We start from the raw sequence: 22,281 nt of genomic DNA on the forward strand, positions 1-22,281 counted from the left end.
CTCCAATCTGTTGGAGCATTCGCTCACCTCGAACGACTGCTCACTTAACGTGGCCACCTCTGAAATCCGCTGCTCAGTCTCCGACACCCTTTTATCCAATACCAGAATCTTGTGAGAAAGTTCCTCTGTACTGTTGTGGATTTCTTTTCGGATTTTGGCCAATAATTCTTGCAGATCAGAATTAGTAGACATCTGTGTTAGCAGGGTCGGAAGTGGATCAGCCCCATGGGCCTTGGCTGTCGCCACCTCACTACGCCTATTCTTGCCAGTTGACTGTAGCATGGCTGAAATATCACTTTGTTTACCCGGCTTGAGTATCTTAGCCATGGCACCAGCGAGAAGCAGAGAAAATTGGGAATCCATAGACCGTAAGCGTCTTCCACCTAGCTGCGGCCAGATCCTGTGCACGCTGGGATGCCCCACACCAGAATACCTTCTGCAAACTAGCTGTATGCTACCACCTTGCTACACTACCGCCGCTAGCCAGCACAGTGCACCAAAAGAGTCTGGGCGAAATGGAGCACTTGTCACTTCCAAGGGAACTGCAGTCCCCCGCTTCAGAAAACCACCTTGAGTGGGGGCGACACCCCAAAAAGTGCACAAAGCTCCCAGGAACCAAGCAGTCACATTCAAAGACCTCTACAGGCCCAGTGCAGCAATTATGCAAAATCTGTATTTAAAATGTCCACAGAGCAAACAAACAGCTCAATTGGGCCAGCTTTAATCTTGGTTGAGAGGTAAGAGAGTGCTGCACTTGCACCACAATGCCAAAGTGGTGTGGGCCTGCAAGCATGGGCTCAAAGAAGAGCAAACGTGTAGAGATGGTGGGCAGGTGCTATTTTATTGCAGGGCCGGCCACGTACACCCAAGGGCCAAAGATGAGTAAACTGGAAGCAGGGGCACCTCCTGAGGTGGGTTACTGCACACCAAGCTATGTTACCCAATGTCATCCTTGAATGTACTTACTTCACTGCATTGACGGCCCGGGTCCTTCCACCAGCACAACGCTCCATCTCTCAGCTGCTCCACCGCTCATTCCGATGCCAAGCAGAGGCCCTGCACGCGAGCGCAACACTCTGCTGCTGCTAACGGCCTCCAGGCGCAGTCAGGGGGCCTCCAGACGTCCCCAGCTGTCAGGGCCAGAATCTCTACTCCGGCAGTCGATGTGGCCCCGCAGCCCACAGAGGGTACCACCATGCAGCGCAACCAAAAGATCCTCAGTATAAGGGCGCAGGGAGGACCCAGACACCTCCACATCCCATCACTGCATCAGGGCCACATCCTGCAGCGTCCCGTTAGTGCTGTGCCGGCCGGCACCATCACACAGGCAAGTGGCGCGCTCACCATCAGGTTCCATACTCGGACACTCAGGGTACTGGGAGAGCAGTACTGAGCATTCATCTCCCACAGTGCATTGGAGGCTCTTACAGAGCCATCTCTTCCAATGATACGCCTAGCCATACACCAACCAGTCCCTTTTAACTGAATTACCGCAATCGCGCAAATCTTTTCTTTTAACTGTTTTCTTTCTGTGGAACTCATTAGTGTTTCCTTTATGTTTTTTACTCATGATCTTAGATACGTTTCGCAATAACTTTCTCAAAATAATAAGCGACTGTCATCAGGTTCTGTTTCTTTTTGAATGGATGTCTGTTAGGAGGGCGTTGAGGTCTCGCTGTCTTCATCCTCCTAATGGTAACATATTTCTCATATACGAGGATGGAGACAGAGATGCTGTAAGAAGGTAACTGAAATCTTTCAAAACTTAAGTGAAAACCTACCTATGACCAAGAGTAAATAACATTAAGAAAACATGAGATTGCTTTTCATAAAATCGAGTTTGAGTTTTGTTGTCATGTGTTGTCATGTGGGTAGATCTTTTTTAGTTGTTTAGAAAGGAGCAACAACCAAATGAAAAGAAAGTTCTCAACCATTGTAGGCAAATGCAAACTGACGTTACTACTCACCAGTAACCTTGCCACAAACAAGGGTCATCCTACAACATAACAAGGATTGCGGTCCGCCCCATAGTCATAGAGCAAGTTATGTTTGTCTGCAGGCTATGCCTTTCAAATGGGTTTCTAGAGAGTGCCAGAGGATGGTGTACAACTCCACTCTGAAACTTTGAAAAACTGTGGATAAATAATTAATTGAAAAGCTCATTTTTAAAATTTGTTGGTGAATATTATAAATGTGTTAAGGTCTGCCTGAGTACTCAAGTGATTTATTCCTATGTAGCAGGAAGTACATTCATTGATAAATTGTGTACCTGATAGAAAAACGGAATGCTCATTACAAAAAGTTCAATCCGCTGAGTGATAGTGCTTATCTGAAACGAATTTCTAGAGGACGGGACATGGAGAGCAAAGGATCCCATACCCTTGGTCCTGCGGATGTATGAGTCTCTAGGAATACCATTGGGGTGGTGACTGCAAAGAGCCTAGTGATTTCAGATGTATGTTCTGGAGACCTGTAATATGCATTTCTTCTACATATGTTATCCAACTTACACTTTTGTAAATTGAGAAGGTGACACTCCCAAACATGGGAAAGTGTCACTGATATTATGGGGCTCCATAAGGAACATTTTAGCAGCTGCAATTCACTTCTGGGTCACATCAAAAGAGCTAATTTACCACTACCAAAACTAATCGCAATATGCACAGTTAAAACCGAGGTGCACATGTCAATACTGCAGCATCTTGAAGTGACCAGGACATTGTATTTTATGTTTTTGAAATGCACAGGTTTGCTAACGGAAGTGCAGTGCAAATCCAAGCGGCTTAGGAAAAACACCAAACAGAGCAATGGCTTATTTTATAACATCAAAATGGAGGATGAATGCAGCGACAGCAAAGATGTTTCCTCCACAACCAAGTCTGCCAAAGTAGGCTTTTTTGCCCTTGTCCAACTGCAATTTTTGTTGAAAGTTGGTTTTACTCTATTCAATTTGTGTGCGTCACTCTTCTTAATACTTTAGGGCCTGCATCGTGTGGATCTTACAGCAGAGGAGCAGAAACTCATTGAACACATTGTAGCGGCACACCAAAAATACGCTGTTCCTGTTGATGAAGCAAAGTCCTTTGTATGTGTGTGATATAAGGACGATACATGATATTCTTATTGATGTTTGCAGATAGTTATGCTGGTGCAGGTGGGACTGCATACTAATTGTGGTTTCTTTTACCTTAACCAGCTAGAAGAGACTGCCAACCCTGAGGAGAGCTTCTTTGAAATCTCCGAAACTGCAGTTCTCAACGTACAAGTGCTTGTGGAATTTACAAAACGTCTTCCAGGTATGAACAACGATGTCAATGTTGTTAAGTAATGTTTACCTGATTTTAAGGTAAACAATATAGTTTAAAAGTAATTTAAAGCTATAGTGAGGAAGATCCATTCCACAGAAGTCTGACTCAAATAGAGTCAAGAATATTTTTGGGAATGAAAATGTAGCTAATATTATTTTTCTTGAGTAGGAAAAAAGTTCCACTGCAAAAGTTGAACATTTTCCCATCTTGGATACCATTTCCATATTCTAACATATTAATAGCTTCACCTGCTAGTGACTTGAGCAAGGTTTCATCTGAAGCTTTCTCTAAAAAAGACACATACTTACAAAACATGTGAACCTTCGTCATACTTACAAAGAACACAATCAGAACAGCATGCATAGTGATGGCCACTCAAGGAACGCTGCAAAAGCTGACAACATAAAGAACACTGCACTGAAATAATGTGTGTGCAGCTGCCGGCTAAGGCCTCAGTCCTCACATCACAAAAATGATGGTGGCGCACAGCGTGTAAAGAGTGCAAAGTGTGTTGGTTGAGACAGGGTGGCGGAAGGGCCCATTGTGTCACTGTGAACATGACATGGCAGGATGGCTCAATGTAATGAGGTTGGGAGGGGGAAATGGTATACATAGATTTGGGGGAAGGAGGAGGTTGTGAAAGCGCAATGTGCGGCATTTGGGTGCACCTTCCAGAAAATAGATAAAGCACACAGGTAGTCTGGAGGAAGGCAACATTTTTAGGAAAATGCAGACACAAGAGGAAAATATATACCTTTCAGGAGCAGTATTCTAAGGGCGCGATGAATGGTAGTAGAAAGGAAAGGGGCAGCAAGTTGAAACTGCAAAACTTGTATGCTGTTCCAGGTAATAACTATACAATTGGAAGGAACAGTTTACTAATGTGGCTATCACGGTGGGCATAATTGATAAACTGAAAAATAAAATCCATGTATTAATCTGTGTAAATATAATCACCATTGAAAACCGTGATATGCAAATTTGTCTCCTGCATATGTATTGGTGATATCCTGAAAACATGATAGGATTTGACATTTTGATTGCTCGACAACCAGTTCTAGTGGCTAGGCACTCAAAACCCTGGAGGCTCCCACGAATCCCAGTATGGTGCTTCTTGTGCAGAACTCAAAAAGAGAGTGTCCCTATTGGTCAATAATGGAGAAGTGTTGTTCTTAGATGCAAAGTAAACAACTCACAATCCCAATTCCGTGTACTTTTTACCCAATGGTCAACTTAGGTATCTAAGTTGTGCTATCCATACATTGAGACTTCCAACTGCTAGAGAATGTAATCTACATTTTCAACACATTGCTCAAAAACTGGTACAATAATGCTTGGCCTAGATGACTCCAATTGCAGAGTCCTAGCCTTTCATTTAACAAACGGATGCATTTTGAGAACTCTAATATTTGTAAACTACAATTGAAGAATTGGACTTAATTGCCTGAGACTAATTAATCATGATTAGAAAGCTGACGCCTGGAAGAGCTACCTTAGAAACATATGACCAACTAATCACTTGACCCATGATACAGGATTACAAGCATCCTTATAAGTGTGCAGGCATGTGCATAGGCTACCATAAGAATGCTATGTAAAGCATAAGTAACTAGAGGGACTACGAAATGGAGCTTCTAGACAGGCACCCATATCCAAATTATTGGGTGGTGTTTATTAATTATTTCTCTCTCACTTAATTGAATATTTTCTCTTCAAGGTTTTGAAACGTTAGATTATGAAGATCAGATTGCTCTGCTGAAAGGTTCGACGGTTGAAGTTATGTTTTTGCGCTCCGCTCAGATTTTCAACCAAAAGGCCAAAGAATACCAGCCACCCAGGAACCAAAGTAAGATATTGGAAAGCATACTTCTCTGTAAACGAAAACAGTCATACTATCAGTCTACCTTTGAAGTTGTATGGGTGCGGCAGTCTGAATGTGCTATCATACCATCGATTTCTCTGGTCATGCACTCCTAAGAGGCGCTGTCATTTGGCAAGATATCATGCTTTCGACATTTTTCTGCATTTATAATGTAGTAATTCAGTACAATAGAGCTCTTGAACTATCTGTCAACTTTATATCTGAGATCAGTATTTCAGCCATACAAACCATACATTATCTTATGAACCTACCCCATTTTCCTGTTGATGACCAATGTAACCCTCCCCCAACTTTTATGGGTTTACTATAAAGCAATTCCCCTAATTTCCCCATTTTGATATCTGAGAGTACTGGAACGAGGAAGAGGCGACTAAGAGTAATAAGCACTACACCTTAATTTCACCACTTTAGTACTCGGACGAGGAAGATGCTTGCAGAGTATTGTGAAGGTCGGGCATGTCTCTTTAACTATGGTCAGGCAAGTCTAAATAGGCATCCACACCTGCAGCCTCTCAAGGAGCTGCAGGTATATAACGGGAGACCAGTGGAGCAGAGAAGTGAGAAACAGGGAGACCTGTGTAGGAGAGACCAGGGGACCCTTCTTGTTAGGAGGCAGCCGTGGTGGGACTTGAAGAGGAGCCAGGAAGCCGGCTGACATCCCCGAGGTGGGGGAGCCTCTGTGACGGAGATTGAGCAGCTGAAGCTGCAAACAACCAAGAGGGAGAGAGGACGCCGTCCGCGTCCACCCATAAGTAACCACATTGCTGGCGTATGTAGACTTCCAAGCGGCATGCGAGCGGGGCTCGCTGAGGTCAGAGCGCCAGGCTGGGAAGCCAAAGGAAGTAGCCAGAGCCCCAGAGCCAGATGCCGAAGACCGGTGAGTGTTGAGAAAGCCACTCAGATGCAGAGGCGTTCTGGGCGGGCTGCATATGAATTATGATGCGCTGTATGAAAGAAACCTTCAAACCTAGATGAGATATATATATATATATATATATATATATATATATATATATATATATATATATATATATATATATATATATATATTGAATACCGAACTGAAGGGAAGTTTAAAATAGCACTAAACTACGCATATTGAATCTCGAACTGAATGAAAGTTTAAAACAGTGCTAAAACTACGCATATTAAATACCGAACCCCGGCATGAAAATATCCTGAACTGCGGCGGAACTCCTTGGAAACCGGTGGCCTGACTCGGGAGCAAAATCGGAGCGGGGATGCCCCCGTTCGCTACCTGGAAAGCACCCTGAGGCGGGATTTGTCCTCCAAGATGGCGGCCCCCGCGGACCCGATCTGAGGCCTCAGCCCAGCCGACCAGCCTGACGCAGAAGCCCGGTGCCGAGGACCCTAGGCATCCAGCCGTTGAGCGCCGAGGGGCCGCATCACCTGCCCCAACCCTGCACCCAGCAACAAGGAGAGGATCGGGGCCTGGCGTGGCGGGGAGTCAGCCCCCCTGGGAAGCAGATGTTCTCCTCTCCGGTGGGCTGTGGTCCGCGGGGCGCTGCAGGGGACCCCCGGGCCCACCGGCCTCCACCGCAGTCCCGCCATACCCGGATCTACTGCCTGTCTGGTGGAGGCGAGCCGCGGCGGCTCCCTCCACTCTTGACTGCGGCACTGGCGGCAGGCCGCCCCCAGCACCGCCTCCCAAGCGGCCGCACACACCTGAGCTCCGAGGCGGCGGGGGTTTGTGGGGGGCCTCCCGACCTGCCCTCCCGCCGGGACAGGATCAGCAGCACCCGCACCAAACTCGGGGTCGACCCGGCTGCGGTGCCCCTCCCACCTGCGGAGCCACAGCATCAGCATGATCCCTTGTGGACCGCCTTCACCATCCTTGGGATCCCGGAGAACTGCGGAGGGCCCGCGGACACCTTGCTCCCTCCTACCACAGGAACCGGCCCTCCTGCGAACTGGAGCTGCATCACGCCCCCTAGCCCTCTGACAAACCAGCGGTCCCTGTCAATAGCCTGAGAGAGACCCGAGACACCTCCTCCTCCTTAGCCCCCTCCTGCCCAAAAACGGCGACCCCCTGGGGCCCCTTCACCTCGGACCCGCCTGAGGGGCTTCCCCCCCATCTCTGCTCAACACCGGGGGGCACAGAGACAGAGATAGGCTGCACATTAGGATTTTCCTGGACTGCCCCATCACACCAAAGGCATTCAACAGGCCAAACATAACGGACAAAGCAGCTGAGATCCTCTAGGCACTGCAACAAGCTACAGCAAACGCCGGCTTTGCGGAGACTCCGGGGGGGGGGTCAGCGGGATCGGGGCCCACCACGGGACCCTGCCAATAACTCTCTCTGGTTGCCCTGCACCGGTCCCCCCACCTCCCCCCGGTCCCTGAAGAGTGAAGGGGAACCAGACCCCAGCGCACATCTAGCAACCTGACAGAGGGTAATCTAGCACACACCAGTCAGCTCCGGAGGCCCCTGGGGACGGGGTGCACTCCACCAGCGGAGACCCATCAGTCGAGGCTCTTGGGGTGGGCCTCCCCCTTGCCCCGCTTCAAGCCCCCCATCAGAGATACGAGCACCTAGCGGAGACGACAAGTGGATCACACTCATAAATGCCCTCCCCCCTGACACCAGCCTTCGGATACCACGCTCCTGAGTAATCGGTGATCCGGACACCAAGATGACTAAACCGAAGGGGCCTAAATCAGCAGACATAGCCAACTTATTCCACCTGAAAGAGAAACCTAAGCAGCCGGACCCCCCCTGACCCAGCCTGCCTTGCCCGCAAGGGCTCAAGGTCAGTGGGTTTCAAAAGACGATATCCAAGGCCTCCTAGCCGACATCAAAACGGAATTCTGCAACTGCATGGCTGAGGTCACAACCATAATGGATGGCCTGGGCAACCGCGTGGATGAGGTGGAGCATAGGGTCGGGGACACGGAGGACCAGGTCCTGGAGCACTCAGCACAGATTGCAGAGCTGCGACAGAAAATTCAGACTCTAGAGGATAGCGCCGAAACTATGCATCGCAAGCAGGAGGACCTGGAAAACAGGACCCGCAGAAACAACATTCGAATCAAAGGGGTTCCCGCTTTGATCCCAGACCAGGCCCTTCCGGCCTACATCGGAGACCTCTTCCAGACTCTCCTCCCAGACTGCGAAAAGTCACTACTCCTACTTGATCGCACTGATAGACTGCGAGGCCACAGGAACACCCCATCGGTGGCTAGCCCTGAAGTAATCACCAGAGTGCATTTTTTCTAGACGAAACAGGAGATCATGGCAGCAAGCCGCTCACAAGGTGACTTGACATACCAGGGAGCCGCCATACAGCTGTTCCAGGACCTGGCCGCTCCTACGGTCCAACGGCAGAGAGTGCTTTTCCCCCTAATCACCTTCCTGCAGGAGCGGAAGATCAAATACCGTTGGCTGTACTGGGCCTCGCTTCAGTTCACGCTTGAAGGCCAAACAAGGGTAATCCATGTCTTGGAGGAGGCAAGCAGCATCATGGGATGCGAGCCCTTGACACCCGAGGAGGACACATCCACCTCCCTGACAGACAAACCACGCAGCTCAACGCCGAAACCTCAGCATAGCCGTTGGATGAAAGTCCCAAAAAGGGGGAAAACCCCTGCCGCACACGATCAGTAATCAACCTTCAGCACTCCATGCGGGAACCAGCTCTCTTGGCACCCAGGCGTCCCACGCGATGCCCCAGCCGAGTGGATGGACAGTCACTCCGGCCCGAGACCCATTTGGGTCAGTTTGGTTAATCTTTGTTCCTTTTGCTTCTTTAGTTGGGCGGGGACCATCCCCAGCCCCTTTGGTTGCTGGGGCCCGGTTGGCCCTGAGTTAGACAAAGTAAACATTCGGTTGCAGCAGAACCGTGCAGACACCAGTCCCTCGAGGGACCCCTTGAGCACAGGATTGACCACCACCTATTTGGACCATAATGGCAACCCGCTGACCTCCCCCCAGAGCACACCAAACTCTGCTACATCTCACTATACGTCGGGGGCCTGAACTTCCCCAAAAAAGGCAAGTCCATCCTCCGACGCTTGCAGGACCTTCAGGCCTCAGTGGGGTTCCTCCAGGAGAGGACTTCACCAGACTGCGTTCCCGAGCATACCCAACACAATACTTGGCCTCTGGCCCCAACAAGAAAGGCGGCACAGTGATTCTGTTAGCGAAAGGCATCCCTTTTAAAGAGAAGGAGACCCTGCGCAGCCCAGATGGCAGATTTGTGGCGGTAAGGGGAGCTCTACGGACAGCTCCACATGCTAATTGCAGTCTATGCACCAAACAACAGCCAGGCAGCCTTCTACGCTATCCTGGAATTCTCTCTCCTCCCCTTCCTCGAGGGCCAGGTGGTCTTGGGTGGGGACTTCAATGGGGTACCCAACCCCTCACTGGACAGGTCGGGCCCCCTGTCCTCTAGGGACTTCAGGTTGACTTTGGGCCTCTGCTGCCTGTTCAAGACATTGGACGTGGTGGACACCTAGAGGGTCCTCCACCCGGACACCGTGAACTACTCTTTTTTCTCACATTTCCACCGCTCCTCATCCCGAATTGACCTCATTTTAGCCAGTCCGCAACTCCTGCAGTTCACGGACGACGTGGAGATCAGCGCAACGGCGCTCTTGGACCATGCCCCAATTCTCCTTACTGCAAGGGTCTTTGACCCGGATCCCCCGGAGCGGTGTAGATGGTCCCTATACGAACCAATGCTGCATGATATGGCGGTGCGTGACACCATAGCCAAGGCGATTAGCAACTACTTCAAGGAAAACCCCCTGACCTCACCTCCACAGCAACAAGATGGGAAGCCATTAAGGCCGTAATCAGAGGGGAACTGATAGCTCAAGCTGCCGCATACACTAAGAGGCGAACCATAAACAGAAACCAACTGGAGAAGGACATGAGGGAGGCTGACACGGCCCTAAAATGGAGATCGTCGCCCAAAGCGGCCAAGATGGTCAGAATAGCGCGTACGAAGCTGGAAGCCCACTACGCTGAGGACACAGCCAGGACCAAACAGAGCTACTATGCGAATGGCAATAAAGCTAATAAATATCTGGTGAACAAATTAGCCAAAACCCACCGACGGAACCACATTACCGCACTGAGGGACCCAAAAGGTAGAACCCTGTATGGAGAAGGAGCGAAACTACGGGTGGCGACAGCCCATCTCACCGACATCCTGACCTCAGCCCCCCGCCCACAGTCCCTCCAGGAACAATATATAGCAGACGCCCGGCTCCCACACATCTCAGAGGCGAATAGAGCTGCCCTGGAAGCCCTGATCACACCCGAAGAGGTGGAGGAAGTACTCAAAAATCCAAAACCCAGGGCATCAGGCCCAGACGGTTTCCCACCCAAATTTTACAAACTCTTCCGCCCCATGTTGCTACACCCAGTGACAGAGCTATTTAACTCCTTCCGGCTTCCGGGACTCAGGCACTATTGTGCCATCAATGCAAGAATCTACCACAATCATGCTTTTGAAACCCGACAAGGACCCAAAGGAGTGTTCGTCGTATAGACCGATATCTCTGCTCAATGTGGAAGCAAACGCATACTCAAAGGTACTGGCAAACAGGCTGGCACAAATCCTCTCAACTATCATAGACCAGGACCAGGCGGGGTTTATCAGAGGGAGAAGCACCATGGACAACATCCGACGAGCGCTCAACCTTATTGAGGTCGCGACCCAGGATCACCGGGATCTGGCGGTATTGACTCTGAATGCCACCAAAGCATTTGATAGGGTGGACTGGAACTTCATGCGCCTTACCATGGAGGCATTCCGGTTTGGCCCGATATTCCAGAAAATGGTGCTAGCAAATTACAAAGCCCCGAGAACATCGCTCCGCCTGAACCAAAAGACCCCGCCCCCAATCTGGCTCTCTTGCGGGAAAAGACAAGGCTGTCCGCTCTCCCCGCTGATCTTTGCTATGGTCATGGAACCGTTCGCCCAAAGGACACGAGCCAACGAGAACATCACCGGGCTAGACATAAACGGCGAACAATTTTAAATCTCCCTATACGCCGACGATGTGATGATCTCCATCACCAACTGCCAATCCTCCCTGCCCGCTACCTTGGCTGAGCTGAAGGCCTTCGAGGGAGTAGCTGGATTCCAGGTGAACTACTCCAAATCAGAAGCACTGAGCGTCAACCTGGGTGCTCCCCTCGTAGCCAACCTCCAGGCTCTCTGCCCGCTAGCATGGAGCTCCTCCTCAATGGCCTACCTGGGAATTCGCCTCACATCTGATCCAAAACAGCTCTACACTGCTAACTTCCCCCCGCTTTGCAAGGAACTGGAGGAGGACCTCCAACGATGGGACAGCCAAGAGATCTCTCTACTGGGCCAGGTCACAGCGTGCAAAATGAACCTCCTCCCTAGGCTGCTGTACCTGTGCTCTGCTCTCCCGGTTCCCCCCAAAACAGGCTTTGGAACATCTACAGAGGAAGCTAACGAAATTCGTGTGGAGGGGATGCAGAGCCAGGATACCCATGAGGGTCATGACCGGTGCCACAAAATGGGGTGGCTTTGGGCTCCCCAACCTGATTAACTATTTCCTGGCAGCCCAACTAGCGAGAGCTGCGGCCTGGGCGAGTCCGGAGGCCCCCCCAAAATGGTCCTGCATCGAGCAATCCAGATGCCAGCCACAGTTGCACTCTCTGCTACATATCCCCGGGTCCCCCTGGAGCCATGGACCCCAGATGCTATCGTCAACCAAAGCGACCCTTGAAGCATGGGCATGGGCCCGACGGAGGAGGAAGGTGCCCAGGGACCTGAGCCCGCTATCCCCGGTCGTCTGGAATCCCGACTTCAGGCCAGGAATGGAGGCAGCTCGCTTCAGCCGATGGACCAAAGGAGGCCTCCGAACCCTCTCCCAACTTTACGAGGCTAACACCCCACTCAGCTTTGAGGAATGCAAAGCCTGCTTTCAGCTGACAGAAGGAGAGAGGTTCGCATACATCCAACTCCGCCACTGGATTTCACAGCCTTTGGTCCGTCGGGGAGCTACCTGGGACCTCCACCCCCTTGAACAGGCGACAGAGGAAAGCACAGGTCGAGGTCAGATTACTAAACTGTACCGCCTCCTCCAGGAGGACATGCTGGAGGTCAGATAACCATACATGTCCAGATGGGAAGCGTATTTGGGACACTCTATAGAAGACCAGACATGGGTGGAGATATGGTACAGGATCAACTCGACATCCAGATGTGTCACAAACAAGGAATGCGCCCTGAAGCTCCTTCACCGCTGGTATTATTCCCCAGTCCGCCTGCACCACTGCAACGCTGACATTGACACGGGTTGCTGGAGACGTTGCGGGGATCCTTCTTCCACATGTGGTGGGGATGCAAGACAGTACAGACCTTCTGGAAAGGGGTCCTGAAGATCGCGGAAGACATCACCCAGCGCAAACTGCTGATGGACCCGAAGGTAGTCCTTCTCGGGGTGGCGAGCCGGACTGCTATCCTAAAACAGGCCGATCCGCCAAACTGTTGACACATCTACTGCTAGCAACGAAGATTACAGTGGCACGGAAGTGGAAGACTCAGGAAGGCCCTCTACTAGCCCTCTGGTGGATACAGGTCTGGGAGATTCTGGTGGCGGAGAAAGTTACAGCAGCAAAAGAGGGGGCTCTCCACCGCTTCACCGACTGCTGGGCCCCAGTATTGGACTACCACTCCCGATTCCCGGCGTTAACATTTCAATCCCGCCTGGTATCGAACTTTCTGGGCCCCCAAAGCCCTGACGGGTCCGCAACCCATCAGAACACTACAGACTAAAGGGGGGGGCAGAGGAGGGACCAGGGGAGGTGGTGACGGACCTGCTGCATGCACATTAGCTGTAAAGGGAATCACAATAATTCTTGTAATGCATAGATAATGCTGTAACCATAATAAATAAAGTTGTTAAAAAAGAAAATACCGAATTAATTGAAAACCTAAAATTAAAAACATGCTGAATACTGAACTGAAATACAACTTCACAGGCAAAACAAATAACTAATAATGAAAACCACAAAAGGAAAATGCCCATATAGAAGCAAACTATGGGGAAAAGAGCAAGTGTAAAGGAGTGCAACTAAAGGTGTGGCATGAACAAGGCCACCACGGAGTGAATCTTATGAACTGATGCAATGTGGGAAGGCCAAAGACTGATAAGAGGTGTGTAATACATTGTGGCAAAGCCAGAAGAGGATACAACTGTACATAAAGTCCAGAGGCCAACAAAGAAAAGCCAAGTGAAGGTAAATCTGTACACAGGGGTGAATGCTGAAGAACCTGTGTGGGTTGAGGAGCCTAGGCGGTCCTGGTTGCACGACCTGTGACGGAAGGACCGTGTGGTCTTAACAACTTTGCCTAGACCAGTGAGACCTATATTGTGAAAAATAAAGACATTTCAAAACCAACCAAGGAGAAGCCCTGCAAGTGAGCTGGTGACGCAAACCAGAAGGAGGGTCAGGTTGACCCAGAGTTAAGGTGAAATTTGGAAGAGTGGAACACACATTGATTGCTACGTTGAAGTCTTCGGGAAGGGACACTGAGACTTGATTAACTACAAATACTGTCTTGAGGACAGGGCCCCAAGACCCCTTTTGTTTCAAATGTGTTACTTTGCTCTTGGGAAATGGAGTCCTGCGGAATTTGTGGAACTATTTGAACTTGAACAAGTTAAATCCTGAGACTTTTTGTGGATCTTTCTTGAAGTTGGGGAAGGAGAGTTGAAAGTTAAGAGCTGAACGAAGCTCAAAACTTTATGTTGAACACCATTTCCTTGTTTCTTGACATCCCTATATGTTGTTTAGCTTTAGTTCTGAGGGCAAGCATAGGTTTTGGACACAGACAAACTTTTAAGTTGAACTCTGACTCAGACCTTCCTTAGTTTTGTTCAGGTTGGGAAATCCCACCTTAGCATGAGGCAAGTTAGGCCTTCTACCATCCTGACATTTGATGTAATAAACATTTTATTGTGTACTTTGAATCTTTTGTCTGTGTCTTGCTTCATGATGCCTTCACAGTAGGTCCCTGAAAAAGTATGTACTGTATGGGAGATACTAAGGAATATGGAGGCAGCGTTGTGGCATTGGCTCAAAAAAGCAGAAACCGTCAAATGAGCAATCTGTACCCTGAAGAATACACGATGTTTCAAGGTGGCACAGATCCGCTCCCGAACAGCTCATAGGCCTGCTTTGAGGGTGCAGTAGTGAGAGATTGACACACAGCTGGTATCTTTTTAGCTACATACAGCCCTTTATTAAAGTATAAATCGGGTTGGGGAAAGGTCTCGCTAGCCCTAATGCTACAAGAGGTGTCCTTGCCTCAACATACATCTTAACTGGGTCTGTCAAATGTCAAAATAAAGAAGTGTCCACCGTAGTGTGAAAACCCTAACTCTAGCCCTCACATTAACAACTTAATCAAAAGGTGCAAAGGAGTGTCTTTGTAGTAGATCCTTCAAAGTTCCAAACACAAAGTTCCAAATGGTGCAAAAACAAACAAAGTTCTGCAGGTGTCAAGGTAATGTCTCCCTTCTCTTGACTTGGCCACAATGTTCACAATCCTAGGAGTTGTCTCCCTTCCCCATGTTTCTCTTATTTTTACATATCCCACCCGGCTCACTCTTCTCCCTACCACTGTGACTAAAAGAGTAATTGCAACTGTTCTTCTTTTAAGTCCCAAACTTGCGTAACAAACACAATTCTCTTCCCAGGTAGACTTGGTGTACTCTTCCACCAAGTACTACCTTCTGCCACAACTGTCCTTCTTTATATGGGTGTGAGCCCCACACTCGCCTGACTTTAACAGTTCTCCTTCTATGTAGACTTGGTGTACTCTCCTGCCAATTATTTAATTGGAACGGAATTAATCAGAGTGAACGGAGGATAGCAAAGGGACAGCGCGCTGGTCTTGGAAGCAAGACCACGCAGGGCAGCAGAGGTTTGAATCCCAGATCTGCACTTATAAACCAAACTCAGTTATGGTATTAGGCGCATTATGAAAAAAAACAATAAAATAAATAAATGTTTCTTCGCTATCAACTTCAGGGTTCCAGACCCTCGGTTCGGGATATTCCTCCCCCTTGCTTGCTTGCCACCAGCTCTTCTCCTTATCAGGGTCCCAGACCCTGGGTTTGAGGTATTCCATTCCCCTTTCGGCTTGCCAAAACTTCTTCTACTCATCAGGGTCCCAGACCCTAGGCTCAGGGTATTCTTTCCCCCCTTCCTGCTTGCCACAACTTCTTCTGCTTATCAGTGTCCCAGACCCTAGGTTTGGGGTATTCTTCCCCCTTGTCTCTTGCCACAACTTCTACTGCTTCCTAGCAGTTCCATGCCCCTTTGCGTACCTGTGGATTTGGCTAGTGAGGGCGTCCACTATCTTCCAGCTTCCTCCTTTAGCTATGGGACTTGTGTTGCTTGCAAAGGCTCTGCTTAGTCTGCGCCGGCCGCGCCGCTCCGGCCTACCTTTATGAAGTCATCTTGCTTCCAAAACCTAGGGATCACCTGCCGTCTTCTTTCTCCAGCCTGCCGTCCCACCCAGTATCTTGGGACTGGCTCCGGAGCTCTCGACCTCGCTGTGGGCATCCCGGCTTCCTTCCCAGGTGCCAGGGAGGACGGACTGGTTTTCATTTGCAGTCCTTCCTTGCTTTTTATTTGTTCATCGGTTTCGACCAAATTTAATAGGCTGGTCTGCTCTTTGCGGTTCCGCTGGGTGCTCTTCTACTTTCATCACATCTTGTTTGTCACAGTACTATTTTTCAGGATGTCATGGCTGCTCTTCTTCGTCTCGGTATAATTGAAAGGAGGACAAACTTCTACCTTGTTTGCATACATAGAAGTACTGAGGAGTCTTGCAGGTTCACCAGCATTGTTACAAGAATAACAAACACAAAAGTCACTTCATGGCGTGGCACTTTTTTATTCAATAAAACAGCCCCTTCCACAATGTGACGAGAGGAAGGGATTAACAACCCACATACCCTACCACAAAGAGGTGAGCGCACACCAGCATTCCTGCCATCATCAGGTACCACAAGCATCACTTGGCAACAATGAAGAGCCAGGTTCGAAGTGTACCTAAAGGTCTGAGGTCTGCACAATAAAGGACCCAGCAAAAAGCCACATTCTGATCAGTGCTCTGGAAATGGAGCCGAACCCTACTTGAAGAAAAACAAAACGATAGCACGGCGAGCAACGACAAGTATGATGAAGTAATGCAGAGTGCTCAGCATGAGAGGCTGAAAAGGAAATGCCAGAACCACAAGCCAATGTGTTCCATGGAAAGTGATGTGAAAGATGTAAAAGCAATGGCTTACCTCAGGCTCTGCCGTCACTGTGATCTCAGATACAACGCAAAGACAGAATGTGAAAACATGAAACCGCTCGCCAAAGCACACCTCAAAGCCAGAGCAGATGAGAGAGGTGAAGTAAAGCTACATGGGTGCATGCAGCATACACTTCAGTTCAAAGACAGAACCTCGATGGGGAAAGTGTATGTAGCAGTCACTGTAAATCAAGTTCTGGAAAGTATCCATTAAGCCAAGATGGACATACAACTCAACTGCAATGTGTATGAACAGGTCATGCCAGTCAAATGCAGTGCTCTAGAAAGCATAGTGAACAAACATCCCAAAATTTTCAATCCCTTGACAGGAACTCTAAAAGGACACATAAATTGGATAAGACTTAGGCCTGGCAACATAAGAGTCAAACAAAAGGTGAGACCAGTTCCAGCGACAACAAAGGAAACATTGGAGCAACTACTCATTGAACTAACCAAAGAGGGCATCAATGAAGTTGTGGAAAATCTGAATGTCCCTGCACAATAGTTATCACAAGAAAACTAGCATGCAAAAAACCATGTCCACCTACTGCACATGAGAGGTCTCATTCTCTCAATGCATGGCACAAAGATCTTCTCCAAACTGGATGTCACAAGCCCCTACCATCAGGTGATTCTGCACCCAGATTCAAAACCTTGCACAGCATTCGTCATCCAATAAACGAGAATTCCATTCGGGCCTTTGCTCAGCAGCGTCAGTATATCAAAGTGTAATGCTCAAAGGGTTAAGAAATGTTAGGCACTTTCAAGATGATATATTAGCATATGGCTCAAACGAAGATAAACAAAACCTAGTACTAGACAAGATACTAACAAAATTGAGCAGAAGCAGAATTCACATGAAAAAAGAAGAATGTGAATTTGTACAATAAACGCTGAACTTCCTAGGATACTCATTATATACAAATGGCATTGAACCCAAAGAGAACTTTATGAAAGGGATCTAAGCAGCTCTAGAACCCAACAACCAAGAGAATGTAAAATACTTTAAGGCATTTGTTGAATATTAAGCCAAGTGTATCCCCAAAATCAGAGAGTGTATCTATCCCGAGATCAGAGAGCCTACGAACCCTTATGAGAAAAGGTGAAAACTATGCATGGTTGGACCCTTGTCAACACACCTTCGATCCACTCGAGAATGATATATCCAACACACAATGCTTGAAAATGCTTTGACATAATTGCTGTTGACAGCAGTGTGTATGGGTTTGGCCCAGTCCTCCAATAGGAAAGACATGGATACATGAAAATAGCCTCTTTCACATCAAAAGCTCTGACAGAAATTGAAAGACACTACTCTGTCATAGAAATAGAGGTGATAACAGGCAGTAAATCATTACAAGCAATATCTGTGGGGCAGAAAATGCAAGCTATTGGCTGACTGCAAATGCTGTGTAAATATGTGAATACTATGCAAGAGAGTTGAAACAAGCCACGGTCATCCCACTTCTCAAGAAGCCCTCTTTAGACCCTTCACTTCCTTCGAATTTCCATCCAATCTCACTGCTGCCTTTCTTCATGAAGCTCCTTGAGGCCCTGATCTCTCCACTTTTCACATCTTTTTTGGAGACCTCTGGGTTCTTTGACCCCTTCCAGTCCGGATTCCGGTCTGACCAGGGCACAGAGAGTGTCCTAGTGTCGGTCCTAGATGACTTGACTTGGATGGTCCATGCGGGTTGTTTGGGTTCCCTGATTCTGTTCGATCTGTCTACAGCATTTGATATTGTTGATCATCCCACCCTGCTGGCCCACCTTGCCCAGGCCGGCATTTCCAGCCATGTACTTGCCTGGTTTACATCATTCCCGGCCAAGAGAGGCCAAATACTCTCACTTCCCCCCTTCTCTTCACTCCCCTGTCCTCTTTCCTGTAGTGTCCCTCAGGGTTCCGCCCTGTCCCCTATACTTTAATATCTATATCCGCTCCTTCAGCATTAGATGCTACTCATATGCTGATGACACTCAGATGCCAAAGCAGTTAGAACTTGAGCAGGCTGAGATGTCGTCTTACCTCTTCCGTTGTCTTTCTGCCATGGGAGACTGGATGAACCACAACTGGCTGAAACGTAACAGAGATAAGACGGAGGTGTTGGTGGTGGGTGTCCCCCTGTTCCTTCCCTTTTGGTGTCTTCTTTCTGGCCGTCTTTTCTTGGCTCCCTCCCTGTTCCAGTTTCCACTGTAAAGTATCTTGGGGTTGTGGTCTCTTCGACTCTTTCGATGGATCACCAGGTTTCGGCTGTGTGAAAGGCTGGATGGACACTTTAATTTGAAAAACCTGCGGTAAGTGCTCCCACTTATACCTCCTAAACTTAGGCCACCAGTCATAGCCGTCGTAGTCCTTAGACAGCTGGACTATTGCAACATACTTTTATCTTGCTCAGACTAAAGGTCTTGTCCAGGGGATTCAGTGCTTACAAAATCTCGCTGCCTGAGTGACCGCTGGATCCCTGTATGGAGGTCATACTACCCCAGTTCTGCGTGCACTACATTGGCTACCCGCTGCCCATCGTGTGAAGTTTAAATTACTTTGTCTGGTACACAGTGCCCTTCAAGGCTTAGGGGCTGAATATCTTTGTGAAAAATGTGTTTGCTACCATACTAACTGGATGCTTCGGTCCAGGTCTGCTGGCCTGCTCTGTGTGCCTTCCTTCCGCCGCACAAGAGTCGGCACTCAGGCTTTCTCTGTGGCGGCAACTCAACTGTGGAATGACCTTCCGCTCACACTAAGAAACCTCTCAAATCATTTACAATTCAGGAGATTCCTGAAGACCCTTCATTTTTAGGCTGCAGTGTCTAGCTCGCCCTGTGTTTCCCAGCACCAGGATACCTTCGGGTGACAGTGCGCTTTATAAACTTTGGTAACATATCATATTGAGCACATTCCAGTATTGCAGAAGGAACAAGCTGATTGTCTATCTCAACCACCAGTCAACATCAGTACAGAAGAAACATTACTGAAGGATGAATATTGTTGCTTCACTATCAGAAACCAACAACTACCGTTAGAGAGCTATCAGCAGTGCGAAAAATACAAGTACCAGAATCCTCAGAGCTAATTAACTTGTCACACCTGAAACAGAAATGCAGACCCGCCTGAAAAAACAAAGAAACTCAGCTTCCATGAAGATTGATGAAGTCATGAAAACGTGCGTTAGGAGGAGAAGCTAAAGACTGGTAACAGAGCGTCTGCCTTCACATCTTTAAATAATTAATGGGAAGAGAGACACGAGATGAAACACTGAACTGAGTAAGGACCTACACAGTGAATGGCTATCCGGAGGAAAGAAAGGTAGGCCTGGCATACATTGTTACAAAAAAAGTTCAGCAGCAGTTCACTTGCAAGGCTTCATCATCATGAGTAATTATATGTTTATACCTCCAGAAGACCGAAGACCTAGACTCATCAAGTTGTCCACAAAGGCATGACATTGATCATGCAGCGCTTACAAGAAAGATATTGTAGCTGTGCATGGATGCAGATATAGAGTGTACAAAAATCAGGAGTTGCTATAATATAACCAAAAAGCGATAGTTGGAATGTGTTTAGTTAATTGTAACCACTGGCAGTGCTCTAGGCAACATTCCAGCCTGTCTGCCCCATTGCAAAAGGGGACCAGCTATGTGCAAATCATTATGGTACTGCCACTAATGGAAGCAGTCCAACCTGAACTGCTAGGCCATGTCCCCTCTGCACAGAAACACAAGCAAAGGCCACACCAGTTTTGGCTTTGGTGGGCCTCATCAGTTGGGTGGGGCTTGGTTCCTTAAGGCGTAGCTAGCAAGAGACCCAAGTCTGAACACACCCTCTCTCACAAACTGAGACAAACTATGACCAAAAAAGTGATGGGTGGAAGATTTTTAATTAATATTTCACATTTCAGGCGCTCTGGCAACCTACCACATTGCTGTTTTTAGACCCTCTGTACCACTGCAAATGGGAACCAACAATATGCAAATAAGTCTGGTATTGCTGGGAATGGAAGCAGTCCTGCCCAAACTGCTCATCTGTGCCTTTTCATTAGGTTAAGATTAACTCATAAACTTCCATCCATCAACTCTCAGTTTTGGAAATTGAGAGATTCACCATGTGCAGAGGCAAAGCTAAAAGATGCAAAACTAGAACACTCAATTGAGGGCGATCCAGAATTTTGGCACAAAATATGAGTAGACTTCATTGGTATTGGTTATTGGTATACAGCCTACACACCACAAGTTAAGTGTCATGAATCACCCTTGGAAGTGCGGGCAGAGGTGGAGGTTCTCGTAACATGGAGTTCTGTTTCCAATGTTACGGTCTAGTCTTTTTCTAATATGGCCGTCTTCACTATAAAACTAGGCGGAGTCTATTCCTCTTTGCATTGTATTGTCTTTCCTAGACCTAACACTGCTCGAGTCTGTTCTTTCAGTGTTGCCGGCTATTTGTTCCTTGTGATTTCCCCGCCTCGCTCCGCTTCTGCATCCTTTCCTGTTTCCTGCACTTTCGGGTGAGTTCGCGTTTATCAGGTATTTTCGGGACTGTCAGCCTGTCAGGATTCCCTTTTCACCCTGTATTAGTGACTTTCTGCCATTCGGATTTCTCTTTCCTCTCTTCTCTCGCAGCGGCTCTCTGTGCTTTCCGCGCTCGCATCCTACGCTGCTTATCCGTTTACTTTCTTCCATAGCGCCGGCCGTACCTTACCTGTTCTTTCGCTCCTCCTCTCTCAGCTCCCTTTCGTGCACCATGCACCTGTAATCCTTTTGATGTTATCTGTACAGTTGCCTATTCATTTCTATTGCTCTATACCTTGTTATGGTTCTTCCCTTTCTCTCCTTCTTTCCCAGGCTTTTTAGCCTTTCTGTCTATATCTTGTAACTACTTTTCTTTGTAGTGTTCCAGTCCTGGTTTTCTTTCCATTTTGCAGTGGTTTATGGTTCTGCTTCTGTATACCTATATTCTTTAGACCAGAGTCTACTGTCTTGCCTTTGTTCTAACCTTATTTTTGAGACCCCTTTCTTATCCACCTGTAGTACACTTCTATATACTGGCTCTTTTCATCTACCTTACTTGAAGACAGTATTTTTGGGAGACTATATCCGTCTATTCATACAAACATCCAGTTGGAGGACACTTCTTCGCCTCAATACCTGTATCTTCAAGCTCCTAATAGATTTATTTGTGCCATTGCAGAGGCTGCACCACCAAGTGTCTCTCAGACTACTCAGAACTGATATACATAGGAACAAGGAGATCCAACTTCCCAGTACTACATCTTCCAGGGTTTTTTATGCCAAGAAGGCTTTTTCCCTGACTTTCCGGAGCTTGCTCCTTGGGGGTCCCCTGAACTTGGAAGCTTATCAGGTCAAGGTGGCCTCCGAGGGAGCTCTCCCCTACCTTCATCAGAAGAAGGAAAGAAGGTCTATGGAGCAGAAGAAATCCCGACGAAAGAAGGAATCTGAAACACAAGAGAGCTCTGTTGAGGATCCAGGTGAGGAGGAGCTCTGGGAGGGTTCCCATCAGCCTGACAGTAAGAAAACATGGCATAGTATTAGTACACTACTCGTCCAAATGCCTAGAGATCCAATTCTTAGACGAAATCACTGCTAAAACAACCCTCGACTTTGTTTAGGAAGTTTTCAGGCGGGTTGGGAACCCTTTAAAAATAGTTACACAGATAAAGGTGCACAGTTCATGTCAGCGGGATTGAAACAATATCTAAAGAAAAATTGAAGCGAAAATCATTGATCATCTCTACCATCCACATGACAACAGGCACGT

The 22,281-nt window shown here is 48.1% G+C and overlaps 1 protein-coding gene across 1 annotated transcript in view; it reads left to right on the forward strand.

Moving 5' to 3' along the window:
• The window catches only part of LOC138520956 (bile acid receptor-like), a 304,029-nt gene that overhangs the window by 213,088 nt on the left and 68,660 nt on the right, over window positions 1–22,281 (forward strand). The window contains exons 5-8 of the mRNA XM_069633415.1: window positions 2,748–2,887; window positions 2,981–3,085; window positions 3,197–3,296; window positions 5,026–5,154. Of these exons, the coding sequence (XP_069489516.1) occupies window positions 2,748–2,887; window positions 2,981–3,085; window positions 3,197–3,296; window positions 5,026–5,154 (474 nt within the window). The remainder of the gene's footprint in view (window positions 1–2,747; window positions 2,888–2,980; window positions 3,086–3,196; window positions 3,297–5,025; window positions 5,155–22,281) is intronic.

Source organism: Ambystoma mexicanum, chromosome 13 (assembly GCF_040938575.1).
Source record: "Ambystoma mexicanum isolate Mex_15411 chromosome 13, UKY_AmexF1_1, whole genome shotgun sequence".
NCBI lineage: Eukaryota > Metazoa > Chordata > Amphibia > Caudata > Ambystomatidae > Ambystoma > Ambystoma mexicanum.